This window comes from Rhea americana, unplaced genomic scaffold (genome assembly GCF_003343005.1).
Source record: "Rhea americana isolate MKP2758 unplaced genomic scaffold, rheAme1 scaffold_102, whole genome shotgun sequence".
Taxonomy (NCBI): Eukaryota; Metazoa; Chordata; class Aves; order Rheiformes; family Rheidae; genus Rhea; species Rhea americana.
The window spans coordinates 2,629,980-2,648,156 of record NW_028185062.1 but is presented as its reverse complement, the minus strand read 5'-3'; the positions used below and the strand labels follow the sequence as shown (position 1 = coordinate 2,648,156).

The following is an 18,177-nucleotide window of genomic DNA, read 5'->3' as shown; positions in this document are numbered from 1 at the left end:
AAGAAGAAGAAGAAGAAAGAAATCATTCCTCTATGTTCAGTTAGAAGCATAGCTACAGAATTCTGAGTGAGAATTGAAAAATCTGATGTAAATGGATGGCATTAAAATAGCCATACATAAATGCAGACTATCATCTAAGGGTAATTATAAGTGTAGTTTAGATTCCCAGCAAGTCTCAATTTAAGATTCAGACAAATACATAAAAATCACTCTCAGAAACTTCCCTCAATCGTCAGTATCTGCCACTCAGTTTCTATTGGTGACAAGCCCTGCTTGGATATCCTGTAAATGACTCTCTCTATACTGCCGGGATTACTCCTTTATATCATGTTTCTGTTGTATACAAAATGACAGTAGATCTAATCAGAAGTCCTTGCTGGTTGCTGAGGAAACAGTATTTATATATCCGTTCCTCGTGTAATCTGGTTTTTCTTTAAAATAAGCACCCCCTCAACACTAGTACATTCATGAAAATGTGCTGGAGAACAGAAGCTTTCCAGTTGCTCAAGAACGCCTCGCTCCCTATACTGTAGATTCATCAGTGTACTGTACTGAGACATTCCTCTATATGCCACACTGACCCAGTTTCCTGAAGCTGTCAGTGATACCAGAAGAGAAGGGATAGCCTATAAGAGCACAGCTGGGAGTAGCCAGCCCTGAAGATTTTGAAGGAAAGTGTCTACTATTCCTGTAACTGGCTATTATAAGTAACACGTATGTACTGGAAATTTCTTAACCTTTCCAAGAGATAGTGACTCTTAAAATTCTGACCCTGCAGAAGTCCTGGTAGAACTTCCCTTAACTTCCCTAGGTCAAAGTCATCAGGTATTTTCTGTAGTACTGCTTAACAGACCTGCAGATGACATATGAAAATGGAGAGCAACCATATCGTGAAAAAAAAATGTACTGCCTTTCAGTTTCACTAGAGGTCTCTGACTTGTTTTTATTCTTGAGCATCCTGTTTTCAAACACTTATTCAAATATCTTGAGTCTTTCAAAGTGAGATAGGAATCTCTATGCAAGATCCAATGGTTCTTTTTGATCAGACCTTATGTAGCAACAGAGTACATTTCAAAGATGCTCTGAATGCAGCAGAGAGAACAACTTCAGAGTTATTCAAATATTTTGAAACCTCTGCAAAGCTACTTTTGAAGCTTGAGCAAGGGTTTTGATTGATTTCCTTTCTTTCTTTCTTTCTTTTTTTCTTTTTTTCTTTTCTTTCTTTTTTTTTTATCAGTTGATTCATAATCAAACTAATTGCCTATTGCTGGGGTTGGCCTAGAGCTTCACTAGCCAGCTGGCTAGGGCTGTTGCTGTGGTGTTACCTAAACAGCTTCGTGCCAGATGTGACGAGCACAAATGATAGATACCAAATTGGCATTGTTGGCTGGTTTCTGACACAGGTCCTTCGGTGTGCTGCTTTGGGAGATTTTCTCTCTAGGCTAYATGCCCTACCCTTGCAAAACCAACCAGGAAGTGCTGGAATTTGTCACCAGTGGAGGAAGAATGGATCCACCAAAGAACTGCCCAGGGCCTGTGTAAGTATTTCATCACCCCCACAAGCCAAGGGATAGGGAATATCAAAAAGATTAGTCAAAGGTAACTAGATTCCCCCCCACCCCTATTTAGCCAGCAGAAATTACCCAATTAACTTACAGTTTCCTGAAAACACAAGCTTAAGATGTAAATACCACAAATTAGTACCCYTTTTGGTTGTTTCTGCCCAGAGAAGCAAGAGTGGGAGACTTAACTAGCTTACCTCCAATGATGATCTTTCCTGAATGTAAATAGGAAAACAAAGAAATGTTATACTGACTTCCTACTAGCTCTGTATGTAAACTGAGGGTTTCAGGTTTTAGACCTGGTAACCCAGCAACTGTCTGCATCAATAAATATACATAAAATTAACAATAGATAACCCAGTTATGGGTGTTCTAAAGCCTTTTTGTGCCAGGAGTCACCAGTGTTTCCCTGCTGATAGGAGTTTCCAGATAAATTAGAGTTTGTGCATGTACATCACAGCTCCAGTTGAAAGACTGTGTCATCAGTGCAGTCAGGGATTAGTGATGGCCCCAACTATTTCCCAGCTGTTACAGAACCTCTGTTGAGCCACTGCCATTTGAACACAGATTTTAAGCACCACAAGATCTGCTTTAAATTGTGATCCCCTTGTGACTCACAATCTGAATATGCAGAATGACGTGTCCACTTTTGCTCTCCTCTTTGGGGCCTGGTGCTGAGTGCAGATCTTTTAAAGCCATAATATTTTCATACTGAAACAATTTTTCATAATTATCTTTCTTAACTGATTTTTTGTTTGTTTGTTTTTGTTTTGTTTCAAGGTACCGGATCATGACACAGTGCTGGCAACACAGCCCAGAGTATCGACCAAACTTCTCCACCATCCTAGAAAGAATCAAATACTGCACACAGGTATTGGTCTTTGGGATCCCAGTGGATGATAATCCATGGAATCCCAACTGTTCAAAGGTACTAGCATTAGTGCCCAAACCAAGAAGATTAAGATTCTGGACAGATTGATCTAACTACTCTCCCAAATGCAGTCTTGGCTCAACTGGTCTTTTCATTTGTGTTCCCATGTGTCCATCGTAGCTCTCCCATCTTCAGCCCAACCAAAGTGGGATTGTACTGTTCCTGTTCAAGCAGTTCCTTCCTTGTTCAGTAACAAAATTCCCTTAATTTTGTGATGAAAAGGTTTTAAGAATTTCTTGTCCCTTTCAAGGCCCGTATTCTGGTATGTTTTTTGAAAGCCATGGCTGAACTGATGTGGAGGCAGGAGGGAACGAGATATTGCACAGTGAGTTCACCACCTAGTAGCATTTTACAGCTGGATCCAACTTGCCTGAGAGAGAGAAATTACATATTGGTGACCCCTGCTTAGCCGTTGATTTCAATAAAACATAGCCTCTGTTCAAAGGAAGCCCTTCCACTTCTGCAAGCTCTAACAGAATGCATTCTGTAGATGGCATGTGGCAGCTTGTATGAACTTGCATTTGGGCAGGAATATTGCCCAAACTTGATCATAAGCCCTGTCAAAAGCATGTTACTCTCATAGGTGTTTCTCTAGCAACGCATCTGTGACAGGCACCCTGGAGGTGCTCAGGGTGCAACAGGCTCTTGCATAATCCTCTGTTTTTCAGGACCCTGATGTGATCAACACTGAGCTGCCCATTGAGTGTGGCCCAGCACCAGAGGATGAAGGGAGCACAGTCATGCGCCCAAGCATTTCCAGTGGGATTGTGCCCCTGTTGGTAAGCCCTTCTCTCACACCTCAGACAACTCCTAAAACACTTGACGCCCGGCCCACTGGGCATAAACTTGGACAATGTCCACAAGAACTGCTAGTGGAGAACCTGGGCAACTGGACCGCTCGAGGGCCCAGCCTGCCCTGCCTCAGCGATTTCAGCAACGGGTCCTGGTTTCAGCAGAGCTCAAACCAGAAGCTGGAGCTCAGCAATCCACCAACTCACAGACTGAAGAACAAAACCAAAAATCTTTGGAACCCAACCTATGGATCATGGGTGCTAGACAACATCTGTCGCCCCAGCTCCAAGCTCAAAGCAACTCCTGAGCGAGAAGATTCAGGCTTTGATGGGAATTGTAGTTCTTCTCCTGGTTCTCGGGCATCTCCAGCATCTCCAAGTCGAAGCAACTGCCCTCACCTGGATATTGGTGGTATTGAACTGGTGAAACTCCAGAGTTTTCCCTGCGGCAATGTAAATTATGCATATGATGATATGTGCTACAGCACTGACCACCAGTCATCAGCTTTGGCAGGGGCCAGAGCAGCTGTACTAAGGAGCTCCAGTCTGCGTAGAGATGAGAAGCCTTTTTCTGAACCAGAGCAAACATCAAGAGAGAGGGACTCTGGGTTGTCTTTGTCAGATGACTTGAGTGTTACACCAGTATAAAAGATTCTTCCAGGGAACGTGTGTGTCTGGAAGGGCAAACTTGAACTGCTTTCTTTTTCACTTACATCCTCCACTCCAGTTCCTTCAGATGAGTGGTGTTACTACGTTAGCAATGTTTTGCTTCCTCCTCCTACCTGCTGGATTTCCAGATCTTCGAAGACAGTTACATTTCTGTCTCTGTCCATCAGACGTGTTCCACTGAACCGGTGCCTCTGCTGAATTGTAGAGAGCAATGGCATTGCTGTGCTGATTCAGAATATGATACCTAATGAAAGGAGTCCTCTGCTCAGGTGAAAGAGAAACGGACCTACCATCCAACCACAACATTTGGATGGAAATAATAACCAACACAGGCTGTTCTTCTTTCTGACCTAAGAAACCAAAAATGCAGGCTAGGTCAGCAGCGACCAACTTTCCAAGGCTGCTGTATTCCCTAGAGCTTTGTGCAGTCCTGCTGACTTATGAATGATACTCGTGCTCTGACAGGGAAATAAATAAATAGCAGCCACATTTGCACCTGTTTTCTTAGCAGCCTCTGTGAAGAAGATGAAAATGAAGCTGCTGTTCAAACTGGAAGCAGTAGGGAAGATGAAAATAATCCAAGCTCTGAGTGTGTGTTTTGAAAGTAAGCAATGAAGAAGAAAACAAATACAGTATTGAAAAAACAGTTGGTGGAGGTGATGGTGTCCCTCTGAATAGTGAAAAAAAATGTGCTGCTTGCCTCAGGGTATTACTTTCCTCCCAGCTCCTGGCGTGGAAGGGGCAAGAAGTTTTCTGCCTAATAGCAAGCTGCATGGTATGGTGAGAAATAGACTTTCCTCTTCTTTTAATGGACATTAGTTGGAATGAACTTCATTTTTGTAAGTAAGTACTTTGGTATTCAGCAGTAACTTCCTGTGCTATGTTGTTAAGTATTGAGCTGAAATTTTTAGGGTAACTGTGTAGCATGTGGTACTCTGGAGTTCTTGTTGGTTTTTACTCATACTCTTTGCAGATGCATTTAACAGGGTAAGGCCAATGAGGGGCAGAGTGAAGGAGAAGCTGTTTAATACGACCACTGTCTAACAGCACCCCTTACACAGCAAAGCAGAACAGCTCAGCCCTCTGGGGAAGCTAAACTATTAGTTGGCTTCACACACCTGAGCAGGCTGGAGGGTTTTTTTTGGTTGGTTTTTTTGTTTTTTCACTTCCAAGCATACAGTCCTGCTGGTTAAGGTRGGTGGTGTTTGTTTTGAAGAGAGATTATTTCTAAGACTTTGTCCTGTTGTTTAGGCTCTAAACTGGTAATATCCTGCAAAACAAGGAGACTGAAAAGGTGAATCATTGGGTATAAGCCTAAACTAGCTCAGAAGCACTTTGTCCATGTCCCACGCCTGAATGTTGCACTGCTAACCTACCAAAGCAGAGGAGCATTGATGATTGAAGAGAACAGGAAATGACAGAAAACSTAGAGCAGTGTAACAAGTCAGAGATGCCACTGCTTAAAACCCTGAGTGCAAAGTACAAGGCTAGAAAAGTTTTCAAAATTACCTGCTGCCTTCACGTATGATCCGGCTGTATGCGGAGATGTCTGTCTTGGACTCCGCCTGGTTCCTCGCTGAGGAGATGTGCTGTGGCACAAGCTTCATGTGTAGTGATTAGCTGTGTGTACAGTCTGAAGACGCGGGTTGTCAGAAGGTTTGCTTTGAATACACCCTTCATGTCCTCTGCATCATTCAGGAGTGGATGCTACTGATGTGTGGTACAGGAAAGCACCGTGTGAAGAGTCTGATTCCATCGTTTGCCAGCGAAATGTGTCTTCAACTCAGGTTTTTGGTTTGTCTGTCTGACTTTGTTTCTAGCTTCTGCTATTCTTAGACCTTTGGTTTTAGAATGAGTAGGTGTATAAACTCTTTTCTGAACCTGTCTGGTGAAGATGGCTCCCAGGAATGACCTTTATGGTAGGGTTAAAAAAAAAAAAAAAAAAAAAAAAAAAAAAAAAAAACACACCTCCAGGCTGTGCAATGACCGCTGGGCAGAACAGAGGTGTCTGTCTGTGCCTAGGCGAATCCCAGGCATGGTTTGGGGACCAAGGGGCTCACTAACCAAGGCAGGTGGTTTCCCTTGCCTCTCGCCCTCCTTCCCATTTCACCTTCCGTCTGCCTCTGTGGTTTGCTCATTGCTTATCCTCGCATACGCCAGGAGCTGGTGCAGCCTGATTAGATGAAGCACAGTGAGCAAGGTCTTGCCACTGAGTTCTGGCAGTGCATTTTTTTCCAGGTGATTAGCAGGTGGCAGCTCATCAGGCTTGGCGCTTGCAGAGGCTAACACGCAGGTTTTGATCGTGTCTCTGGCTGGCCGGCTCTGAATCCTGCCAGTCAAGAATAAAATTTTCAGCTAAATGGAGTAACACCAGCTCCTCTTCAGCATCCTTTCCTTTCAGGTTATGTTAGTCCCATAGTTCATGCCCTAGCAGCTTTTTTGCCCRAAGGTGAGCTAGCTGCTCTCCAGCTGTTGCTCCTAGGCACCAGCAGCTCAGCCCCTGCTTCTCTGCATTTGTGACAGGCAAGCTCCTAACAGAGTGCAGGGGTTTAGTGCAGTTGCAGCRGCGGTCTCGCTGAAGCACCTTCCCACCCAGTTTTAACAGACTCCGTTCCGAGCAGAGCAGTGGGGGACGTGCCTGTGCTTTTACAGGCCAGTTACAACTCCGCTTTCCATTCACCTTAGCCATCAGTTTGTGGGGGGGGGGGTTGATGGTGAGGAGGGAAATACTGCMTTGTTTGGAAGTCAGGGGTCGTTCAGACGTGCACCACCTTTCCTTCCGTCTGCAGACTTCTTATAAGCTAGTAAGCACAAGGCAGCTCCTTTTTTTTTCCACATAATACACTTAAAATTCCAGTGAGAGGCAGGTAGGAGCCCTGCCATCCCTATGGTACCTAGCTTGAGCCAGCCTTGTTTTCCCCATACATAGCACTTGCCTTGGCTTAATGCAAAAATTTAGAATGGCAAATAGTGCTAAAACTAGGTAACACAGTGGGAAGTGAGTGAAGAGCAAAGCTGGTACCACAGTTCCTTTAACTCACCGATGCCATACGCAGGCTTGTCTGCAGATCAGTTCTCGTTTTCAGAATAAAACCGAAGTTCTTCAGTCCTGCGCTTTGGCTAACATACATGTTTTTGACTGAGTAGTTGARTCAAAGTATCTATTTATAGGAAGAGCATAGGAAAAGCTGCACTGAGCCAGGCTTATTATAACTCTATACAGCCCAGTATCTTATCTCTACTTTTGAAAGGCAAAGATAAGAATAGAGTGAGCATATGGTGATTATTTCCTGTAAATATTGTTTGGTCTACAACAGCGTGTAGCTCAAGGACTTACTGAGCCAGAGGTGGTGTCTTGTAACAAGACAGAACATGGATGTGCACATATTCCATAGGCACTAAAAGAAAGCATTAGGAATTTTATACGAATTAGCAACCTTAGCTCTCAACTCCCTCAGATGGAAATAAAGATAGCTCACCTATCTTCTGTCTGCACAGTTATCATGTATCTCTGACCTGAAAAGAATTTTATTTGTGTATCATCTGATCTCTTAGCTGCTTCTTAACATCCGTCACAATAATGAATTTTTAATGGATGTTTGCACAATCACAGATTTCATACAGTGCCCAAGTTCTAGCATTTCAAAATACATTCTGCTTGAAACTGTTTTTTAAGGTGACACTTTTTAATGAGTAAGAGAAAAGTAAACTCACATTTTAAGAACTATAACACTTACTTTGGCAATTGAAAACAAAAAAAAAAAGAATTTTTTTTCCTCCTCCCAGAGAGGAATAACATAAACTGGAGGTTTGTGATTAATTCAATCCTGTAATCCATGTGAGAAGTCTTCCAACACTACCTCCCCCCCACACACACACCCAGGAAAATCAGCCACCTATAGGAATATTATAGTTTACTCTTACAAATGAGTCTTTTTGTTTTAACATAGTGTAACCTCAACTTATTTTTAAGTAGCTATGTGTGTATTTATATGTTTTTTCTGGTCTTAGCATTAATAGTTTTATGTTGCTTATAGAGCCTCATACCTACATTGTAAGGAGGGGAATTTTATAACACAAGCTCAAACAATAATGCGAACTTCAATTTCTTTTTCTCTGCTTTCTCATCACTCTTGCTGATATTCTGGTTCTGATTTCTTTGTTATCTTTTTTTCCTCTGTCCTCATTTATTTTAGGATGTTTTGCCTCTTCATTTTCCCTTTAAACATAATTTTTAACTGTGCACAGATTTAAGGTGTCCCCTTCTCACCAACTCTTTCCTCAAAGTAAGTTCTCCACTAATTTGCCAGGAGGCAGATCTGCACTAAGACAGCTTTGCAGGCATAACTAATTACGAGCTTCAGCAAGTACAACTTACTCCACCTCCAACACCTGCTTCCTCCTCACCCTGAAGGAAAAAGACAATTCTGTTGGTAGGAGTATGGTTTTCCCCAACCTAATTGCATCAACACAGCTGTGTCAGCCGGGGCCCACAGCTCCTCACGTCCCTGAGCAGCAGAGCTGGGGCTAGACAAAGTTTCTTCTTTAGACCCGGCCTTCCTCTCCCTCCTCCAGGCTGCCTGCCCTTTCCAGGCTGATGCAGCGACCTTAGGGGAGACACCACTATCCACTACTGTCACCTGACTTCTTCATTTCAGTGACTTGTTTTGATTTGTCGTTACCTCTGAACACGGCAGCACTTCTTGCCAACTTACCGTTTTGGTTGACTGCTGTACATGTGTAGATGAGATGCCTGCTTCTATGCAATTTAAAGTTGGACAAATGCATACTTCTATATTTGCAACACAAAATAAAGAGACACCAATGGTGGCTATTTGTGTGCGTCTCTGTTAAACAATCTTTGCACTCAGGTGAGGCTGCCCTGTGGACGTTAGCTGCTCTGAGTACAGCAAGGACCTTTCGATGTGCTATTTTTTGTTGATTTACTCTAAGACTAAGAACTGAGATTTTTTTTTTTTTGAGACAGAACTTACCTCTATGGAAGCTGTCAAATGTTGTGTGAATCAGGTTCTCAAGCAACCCCACCTAATGAGTTTTGGTTTTAGATTTCTTTGAGCCAGTTTTGCTTTAGGAAATACTAGATGCTGAAGACTAAAAGCACAAGAGACACTGAAAGAAATAAAAATCTTGAGGAAAAGAAATAACTTTCCCATGACCAAATCATAGTTTATCTTTTTTTTCCTCCAGTCTCATTTATTTAGTAGCATACACACTCCGGAGTAACAAACACTCAACCAATACAGTCAATATCAAAAGTGACCATGGTCAGCATTGCATTGTAGTGTTCAGAACGGATGCACTGTGGATGATACAGGCCATTTGATCTCAGTACCTTAATAACAACAAATAATAACAACAGCAATACAAAAAAAGATAAGCAAGAGCCTACTGAGATAGTTAGGGGTTTGGTCCAACTCCCTTTGAAATCTTTCTCTAGAATAGAATAGGATCAGATGATGTTAAGTGAATTATTCTTCTGTGTAAAATGAACAGTGATTTGATTTGTACCACTGTTGTTAAATTTCATCCAGATTTATATCCTTGTGGGGCCACAACACCCATGATTTTTAATGTAGACAATGTACTGTGTATTTCTTTCTATATTGCACCATCCTCCAAAGAATCTCACAGCATCTTGCAAGCAATAACGAAGTACAGCCTCACCCCATTCCTGCGAGGTAAGCAGGTACTATGCCCATCTGTGAAACAGGAACAGAACTGAGGCCTAGGAGATAGCTGTAAAGGCCAAAAAAGCAAGTCATTGACAAAGTTGGGGAGATTCGTCCTACTGCTAAATTCACACAAGAATGAAGCAGCTACAGCACTGAGCATTGCTGCACCTAACTAGTGATGATCCTGGCACTCCAGGTCAAGGTTAGCTGTACAGCACCAAAGAGCCTCTGGGCCGGCACACGTCACCATGCCACGGAAACACAGGTMCTTTCAGTGTCTCCAGCGAGAGGCAGTATCTCAGCTGAGGCTTTAAAGAGCTGTGTTTTGGACTCGTATGTGGCCAAGCATCTTGGTCATCACGCATCAGCTCTTGCACGGTAAATGTCTAGGCAAAGGCATCACTGATGCTTCAGCAGATGGCCGCTTGTTCAAGGTAACGTACCCCACAGTGAAAGAAGGTTATGCTGCTTCCTCACACAAGCAAGGGAGTGCCCAGGGCAGGCACTCTGGGACACCTGATGCAAGTCAAAACATCCAACTTACTTACTTACCCTGTGGTAATTTGCTCACGAGCGCAGAGCCTCCAGCCCCTTTATCTCCAGTCCTCATTTGGAGTCCTGTACCTGTAGTTTGCTAATTAAAAGCTCCCTCCTACTCTTTTTTTTCTAGAACAGCAGCAGAATGTTAGACTGTGGCTTCTTCCCTTCTAACCCCATGAAAAGCCAAAGGGCCACTTCAAAACAAACATGTTTGGGCTATTTCTGATCTAAAYTGAGTTTCCAATAGAGGTCGTCTTTTTTTCCTAGCCTTTGCAACTACTGCTCAAAAATGGATCRTTTCCCATGTTTTTCCCCAAGACTTTGTACTGCAAACCATCCTTCCAGGTACCAGCAGCAGTAGTTCTTTTAAAGCTACTGGTTTCTAGTTCTCCACTAGAACTGAACAGTCATTCTAAAAGTTTGTGTCAAATTGCCCTCTGATATTTAAGCATCAGTTTTTAGCTTCAAACACCCATTCTCCCTTTAAAAAATAAGTTGCACTGGCACAAGAGGTTCACATGTGTGATAACAGAAAAAAAAAATAACGCCAGAGGTTAATTAAAAGTAGACATGAAAAACCACTAATGAACTGTATCACCTTAACAGTTTCATTTTTAATTTCTCTAGGTTTAATTATATTTTTTAGTTGTGGTAGGACTGCTTGGAATCGCACTTTTATAGAAAAGGTATTCTTATTAAAGTCCGCTCCTGTGACACCTATGTACTTTCTAGTCTCTTTTAAGCACTAACAGATGGCTTACCTGATGGCTGCAAGAAAGGAGGAAAACGTCTAATTCTATGAAATTCACCAGAGATTAATTTGTCAGCTTATAAAAATTCAAAAGTTTTGAGACATCTGGAATAATGTGTGTGCTTGTTATTGAAGGATCACTTTCACTTTAAAAAACAAACAAAAACTCCCAAAAAAACGAAGTTTCTTGAAATCCTATCTATCTTTTTCAAACTGTGTAGCTGTTCTACAGCTCTACTTTCTCTTAGTGTAAACCCTCTGAAACACTTAAGTGGAAAGAAAATTCATTAACTTAGCATGAAAATAATACTGAGAGGGACTCTGTGAGGCCACAGAACAACTCTGAATTTGCAGTGAGCTGCAAAAATAATTACCAGTTTCAAACAATTTCTGTTTTAGGCTAAAGCATTTTCACTTCTCAGTGCTTCCTACAGAATCCCCACTCTACCTTGTTGAACTCTGAATGAACGGATGAATATTGATAGCATTTATATGCTGATAGTATTTATACTGCTAGCATTTAAAGAACTGATCAAGTGAACAGAGGCAAACAGAGATGCATCACAACAAAATGTATCCCTTTAGTCTTTCTTGATTTTAACTCAAACTGAGCTTTCTGTGGCTATGCCCAGGCTACAGCAAAAACAAATCAACCACAGGTGGTCCTGTGACTCCAGACAGGGATTAGAGAATGTGATATATTGACATTCATTCCCCCAAACTTCCCCTGAGATAATAGCAGGTATCTCAGAGGAAAGATGCCTAGGAATGGATCTCAYGATTAGTGTAATGTAAATGCAAAAGCATTTCCCTCATGATCTCCATGCTGGTCTATATATTCAAGTGGCAGCCTCATATTTGGGAGTATGATGAACAGGGCCAAGTCATCTCTTTCATGTGAGTCAGGAGAGACTCAAAACAATGGTCTAAAATAAATCACACTGGTAGTAGGGTTACTAGTGTGCATGTGTGTGTGTGTGTGTGTGTGTGTGTGTGTGTGTAGGGCTTTTAGCTTTAAAAATAATCAAATCCTGAAAAAAATCCTTTGCACCCCACACTGTGCCCAAAAAGTGTCGGCTGATTTTTCAGAACTGCAGTTCTGCTGCAAGAGACGAGCCTTGCTATGCCAGCCACATTTTCAACAGCCCACCCAGTCTGAAAAGTCAGATGTTTTTGGAGACAACAGGGTGCTGTTCTCTCACTAGAGTATCTGTAATCTCCTGAGAGGCTACATACATAAAAAGCAAAAGCTGTTCTGACAGAAATGAACTGAGGCTAGTGTAGGGAAGAGGAGAACYGGTCAACAGCAGTTACTACATCCAGCCACTAATGCAATCTCTGCTATGAACTGGGGTCTCCCTTTGGTCCAGGGTTCTTGCAATTATCACCAATTCCCACTTTGTGCACATTGTAGCACAGTGCAGCAGCTGTTGTTGGCCCAACCCATAGTATACATGGGAGCAAGGAGACCTAGAATTTGGGGAACACACACTCTTGCTGGTTTCAAAACTGTGTAGTTCCCTGAAAAATTCAGTTACCTGCTACCCTGAATCCCCAAGCACTTGCTCTGGTTCACTAAGAGGTAACCTAGAGTTGCATCTGTTTGCCTGATATCAGAATCATTGTGGGTTCACCATACAGACTTCTTGACTCATGCTGGTGTGATTCCTGAGTGTGGAGATCCTGATTCTCTGAAGACCAGTCCAAAGTAAGGCTGGTGCAATACAGACCAATCTGGAGTTATGCAGGTTCATAGAGGGCTGATGCAGTCATTTTGATCACTAACAGCTGGGCTCTAGATGCAGCTCCCTCTGCAGTGTAATGGCCCCCCCAGGAGCTTGGAGGGAATTGAAGAGGTTTCCTTCTAACTGAGTGATCCCAGTAGAGCGGAAAGTTACAAAGCAGCCCTGTGAGTTTTGTGCCACGCTCATCTCATCTTTCAGTGATGCTTTCCAAGATGCCGATCAAATTGTCCAGTCCCAACAAGTACCCATCTTCCCTGTTGCCTTCCTGCCAGGGAATTCTGTGATCCAGTGTCTGCCCATCAGGCAGAAGGGTGGTCTTCCCAAAATCAATCAGCCACACATTGGCATTCCCACTGTCATCATGTACAAAAAGTAGTGAACTTCCAACGACCTGGAAGACAGATGGGGATGATATGGTCAAAAACCATCTTCAAGTCTCCCCCACTACTCACTCTTCCTGCTACGATCACCTCCTCAGGTGACTTCCTCACTTGTGACCAAATAAATTTTTGGGCTGCATTGCTGACAATCCACATGTGCCATTTGCATAACAAAACCAATCCATAACTTATAAATGGGCATGTAGGTGGGAAAAGGGAACCAGCAGACAGAGGAAAGAGAAACAGCTCTCCAGGTCACTTGGCAGCAGGTCTCAATTTCAGCAATTCAGCAAAAGATCATGACTACCTTCAAAGACAGACCATAATCTATGACAAACAAAACTGCCACTAGTGACAAGGCGGAATTAACACTAACGAGATAAAATAAAATATCTCATCTCAAAATCTTGAGCTGTAGTAAGCAGAACTTAAAATGCTAACACTGCCTCCTCTACAGCAAAACCTACTAGGAGAATATATAGAGCAGAATCATACAATTTTTCCATGTAAATCCAGTACAACTCCAATAAAACCTTGATTGTCAAACTAAAACTGAATGCTAYTGTACCAAATGCAAGCTTCCATATCACTACTCCCTCTGCAGAGATTCCCACTGGAACAGACTAAGATTAGAAGAACCAGAGGAAATTGGTATTAATAAACCATTCCCTGCAGTGGCCCAAAGCTATAGGCATGGGAAGATCTGTTACTCCTCACCAATTAGCTGGATTAGCCTTTGGTATTATTGTGATGGAGGCTTTGAGGTAGCTGTGTTGTTAACATATGCTGATTTTCCTCTATTATATAAACTCCTCTCTACTAATACAGCAGGCTATTCTGAAGYGCATCTGAATAATCAAATGAAGCAATAATGCACCCCACACAGCACTTTACTCGCTCACTGCTCACCTCATGTCGCTTGAAGAAGTCTGACGACTCAAGAATGACATGAATTTCCTGCAGACGCCTGAGGTATTTTTTCTGAAAAAAAGAGGAATAAAAGCCCACCAAACCTTTAAGTGGAAAATGAATGAATACTCTTCTTACAAAAACCATTATAATGAAGAGATCATGTTAATTTTAGGCCAGATGTCCTTCAAAACAACAGGCTCATCATTTGAAAGCTAATCAGAAAATAAATACAATTCAACAGACCACCTTTGCAAAAGAACAGTACAGAGTGCCTCTACTGCTTGTGTGCCACAGGAACACCCTCATCTGTYTTTGGCTTTGGGTGCAGTGAGGTAGCATCTCGCTACAGATCCTCAGCACCCTTTCTTTTCAAATGAAGAAAAAGAAAGTTTAAACCAATGAAAAGTCTTTCAGTTCTCCAAAGGGAAAAGAGAATGAAATTATAGACAAGGAGCTCCAACTATGTTATGGGAAAAATCAAAGCCTAATGCGTAAAGCTCTAGTAATCATTTTCAGTGCTGCCCTGCATTACCAAGCGTGCTGCTCTGGAAGAGTTAGTCTTCCTTCATAATGGCTTCTACATGGTTGCAAACCACTACAGCGTCCTTTGAAGTTCCAAGGACAAGAGCCATGTTATGCCACATGCCTGCTGTGCCTTCAGTGACCTTGAAGTTGGTTACGGGAATTGCTCCTCCCTCGCACAGGGGAGCACAGCCAACCACCAATCTTGCTTCCTGGCACCTGTATAGATTTCATCCTCTCTAGACTGAACTCATGAGCCACAAGTCTTCCTGCCAACATAACTGTCTCTAACACATCAGCATCCTTCTGACGCATCATACACTTATGGTGGAGGGCTGATAGCAGACCCCAAGTTACACTGTGTTACTTTCTGCTAGCACAAGAAAGTGAGGTGAACTCATRCTATTCTGACTACAGCAAAAGTTGCAGCATCTGGTCTTAGCCCACTACTGCTCACAGTCCACTAAGTCTCTAATTCCACCTGCTGAGAGGGCCAGAATGTTCAATCCATTTTCTTCCTCGGTAGTTCCACAGAATGCTGTTCTTCCAGAGGAAGCATGGCCCCATAGCAAGCTGAATGAGCCAATAATCAGTGTACTTAAATAGTTCAGACTCACCAGAATAGTTGTGTTACCCTCAATGAATTCCACAAAAACCTGGAGAACTTGCTCCTGTGTCTTCGTGGTTTTGAAGTTTGTGTTACATGTTCCATCTGCCTTCTGCACAAAAACACACAAAGACAGAGAGGGTTTCTATTGCACATATCATTCCTCTCATCAGTGAATCCTCTTGAACCATCAGCAGCTCAGCTCTAATGAGCTGAAAGTGAGTAGCTGAATAGGAATAGAAAAGATAAACCAGGCAAGAGGTGACAGAGAAGAAATACAAAGACTGATTGAATAGCTTTAAACAGCACTTCATTTTCTGCTGACTGTAGTTTTTAAAATATCTCAATATATTACCAGCCACCAAAAGGATTTTCCTCACATCTCAGCAGTAGCAGTGCAAAGTTGAATAGGGATAACAAAGCGACATCTTTTGGTTGCTGCAGGCATCCCCCCAGGTGGGACTGTAAGGGGACATTCTCAAATTCTGTTTTCACTAGTCTTTTTATTTTTTCTTCAAATGGGGAAACCAAAGAATTGCAGGTAAGACTCTCAGTTCCCAATATACTTTTGCACCTTAACATGACCTAGAAGTCATAGAGGAGAAGGCTACTTGCAAACAAGAACTAAGGATCTTCAATGGTATCTGATACCAATGCTAGCAATAACAAGAAACAAGWTCCTCACACATGAAATTTTGGCAAAGAACAGTGTGGGCATGCATCCAACTGGTCTTGGAGAAATTCAGAGTATTTTTGTACTAAAAGCACAACTCAATACAGAAGCATCCTGCTATCGAAAGACAGCAGAGTCTTTGTGTACTGGTAGCAGCCTGTATGTGCTTTGTCCTGCTTCATTCAAGTGGCACAAAAACACACTTTGAGGACATGCATGTAAAATAAAGCAATTATTGCCGAGAGTAGCCTGTATCTACCAAAAYGCTGCAAGAGCATCAAACCATATTTTTCTCCATCATATCAGCCCACTGAAACTCTTCACTTCCATTATAGCAGTAAATCGACTAGTCACAAAAATACATTCCTTCCTACATGTTTAAGACACCGCACCAAAACTGGTAAGTTCAGCCCTGCTTGCAGCAGGTGCAACACTATTTACTCCCGAGGAGAACTCGGCCCCTGGCAGGTACACGAAACAAGATAATGCTAAATTTCTAGAATTTCCACAGGAGAGTGAACTGACTGAATAGCAAAACCATGCAGAACAGCCTCCCACCTACCAGACTTTTCAGCTGCAGAATAAACAGAATTTTATTCCAAGGCTGTGGGCCAGATACAAGTGTGGCTTGTCAGCATGACGAGATGCATAAGTTATGCAAGAGGAGTTCAGCAGGAAGGCAGTGGAGGTTACGAGCCATCTGAACCGATGTATGGTAATACCTTACAGYATGTAGAAATTTGGAATTCAGTTTTATGCCTCAGATCTTTTCTCTAGGGAACAGCAAAATACTAGCGAGAGGAAGGTTACTATAAAAATAATTTCTCTCATGTCTTAAATCTCAGAGCAAAGTCTGGAATAATTGCTGTTTTCTCTTTTCTTCTTTCTTTTATCTGGATGTATTGGTTGCTTGTTTCCTTGCTGTTCAGAAATATTTTTATGATTTTTGTTCCCTGGCAGTAGCTGGCAGAACACATAATTGATGCCCTTCTTCACTTGTTGTAAACACCCATTCATTTTTTGAGTTGCACCATCCCTCATTCTACAGCAGCTCCTTGCAACAAATCTGGGTGTACTTGTGCCCAGCAGGAGCTTGCCAGCCTGCTCCTTGAAGCCACAGCTGTGTCAGCACCTCCACGTCCATCCCCACACAGMGGAGTTCCCTGTCCAGCTAGTGGCTCACCTGTGGCACTTCTCACTAGACGAGTCAGTGACTCCAGCAGCAGGAAATCAGGTTTGGCTGCCTCATAAAATAGTGCTACCTGCCTCTTACACACTTAGCTGCTCAGCTTCTTCTGCAGACTTCTCTTAAAGAGCTCTGGGTTAAGGCCACGACCTAAATGGATTTACAAGTATTTACGAACCAAATTTGCCGTTTTCCTGGGAAAATGGCTATCCCTGACCTACAGCTAAAGGAATAGTAACAAAGCGAGAAGCAACTTCACAAACTGCACAAAGATTCAATGGCTGAATGACTTGACAGGACTCCTGAGTCTCTCTGCTCTGTTTGCCTCTTCTCTGCAAGACTGTTAGTAGTTTACTGCTGGAGAGATGACGTTTGTGAAACTTAGCACTCAGTCTCTTCTAGAGAGGAAACCTGCCTTCTGAAGCCAACAGGCACAAGAGATCAACTGTCAAGTGCAAGCCATAAGAAAACTCAGTGGCTCCACCMACCTCCTCTCTGATAAGAGCAGGAATGACATATTCAGTAAATGAACCTGGTCCGATTTCAAAGATATGGAAGCGATTCAAGGAAAAGAGATGGATCAACCAAAAGAGAAAAGGTTCCGCACTGATGAAGGAGGAATGCATATCATGAATCAGATCTCATTTACAGGGAGCCACCTCACAGAAGTGCTTCTACGATTTCACCTTCTTTGCTTCTCACACCTGCAGCCACAGGGTAGCAATACTACTGAATGACCAGACCCAACACATGCTCAGCTTAATCTCTGTACAACCCCTCTGCTTCCCATCAACCACTAGCTGGCACCACTGATCCTCTCAGGCTCTTCTCTCAAAATGAAGATCTCTACAGCAGGGCTTTGCTCCTCTGTGAATATGTGGAACTGGATGTCCAGTTCAACTACAGTAAAACAATATGGGGAGTACTGACTGACTGTGTTGTCTAAACAACTGACTTCTGTCTTCATTTCTCCATATACAAAATGAAGAAATTGACAACTACATGCCCAYAACATAGAGGGAGAGGAGAAAGTAATGTTTCTGGAGTACTCCAAAGTATTTCCTGCGGTGACTGAAAGGTTAAGTATTTATGTCCTGTTCGTCCCAGCTGGGGGAAACAAGCAGTTGGAGTGTCATACTGCTCCTCCCTGCCTCTACAACCAGCCAAATCAGAAAGAGAAATTTAGGAGGTACTACTGGTGCTCCCTTGGCTCAA

At 42.6% G+C, this 18,177-nt stretch overlaps 2 protein-coding genes across 7 annotated transcripts in view; one reads left to right on the top strand and one right to left on the bottom strand.

Moving 5' to 3' along the window:
* Positions 1-8,783, top strand: part of LTK (leukocyte receptor tyrosine kinase) — a 98,692-nt gene extending 89,909 nt beyond the window's left edge. Inside the window, exons 27-29 of the mRNA XM_085305528.1 lie at positions 1,404-1,538; positions 2,343-2,433; positions 3,162-8,783. Coding sequence (XP_085161654.1) covers positions 1,404-1,538; positions 2,343-2,433; positions 3,162-3,932 — 997 coding nt within the window. The 3' untranslated portion in view covers positions 3,933-8,783. The remainder of the gene's footprint in view (positions 1-1,403; positions 1,539-2,342; positions 2,434-3,161) is intronic.
* Positions 8,784-11,903: 3,120 nt separating this feature from the next.
* The window catches only part of ITPKA (inositol-trisphosphate 3-kinase A), a 34,005-nt gene continuing 27,731 nt past the window's right edge, over positions 11,904-18,177 (bottom strand). For all 6 annotated transcript variants that reach the window (XM_085306680.1, XM_085306659.1, XM_085306669.1 and 3 more), the window contains 3 exons: positions 15,114-15,215; positions 13,972-14,043; positions 11,904-13,073 (listed from right to left, as the gene is read on the bottom strand). In XM_085306680.1, coding sequence (XP_085162806.1) covers positions 12,870-13,073; positions 13,972-14,043; positions 15,114-15,215 — 378 coding nt within the window. In that variant the 3' untranslated portion in view covers positions 11,904-12,869. The remainder of the gene's footprint in view (positions 13,074-13,971; positions 14,044-15,113; positions 15,216-18,177) is intronic.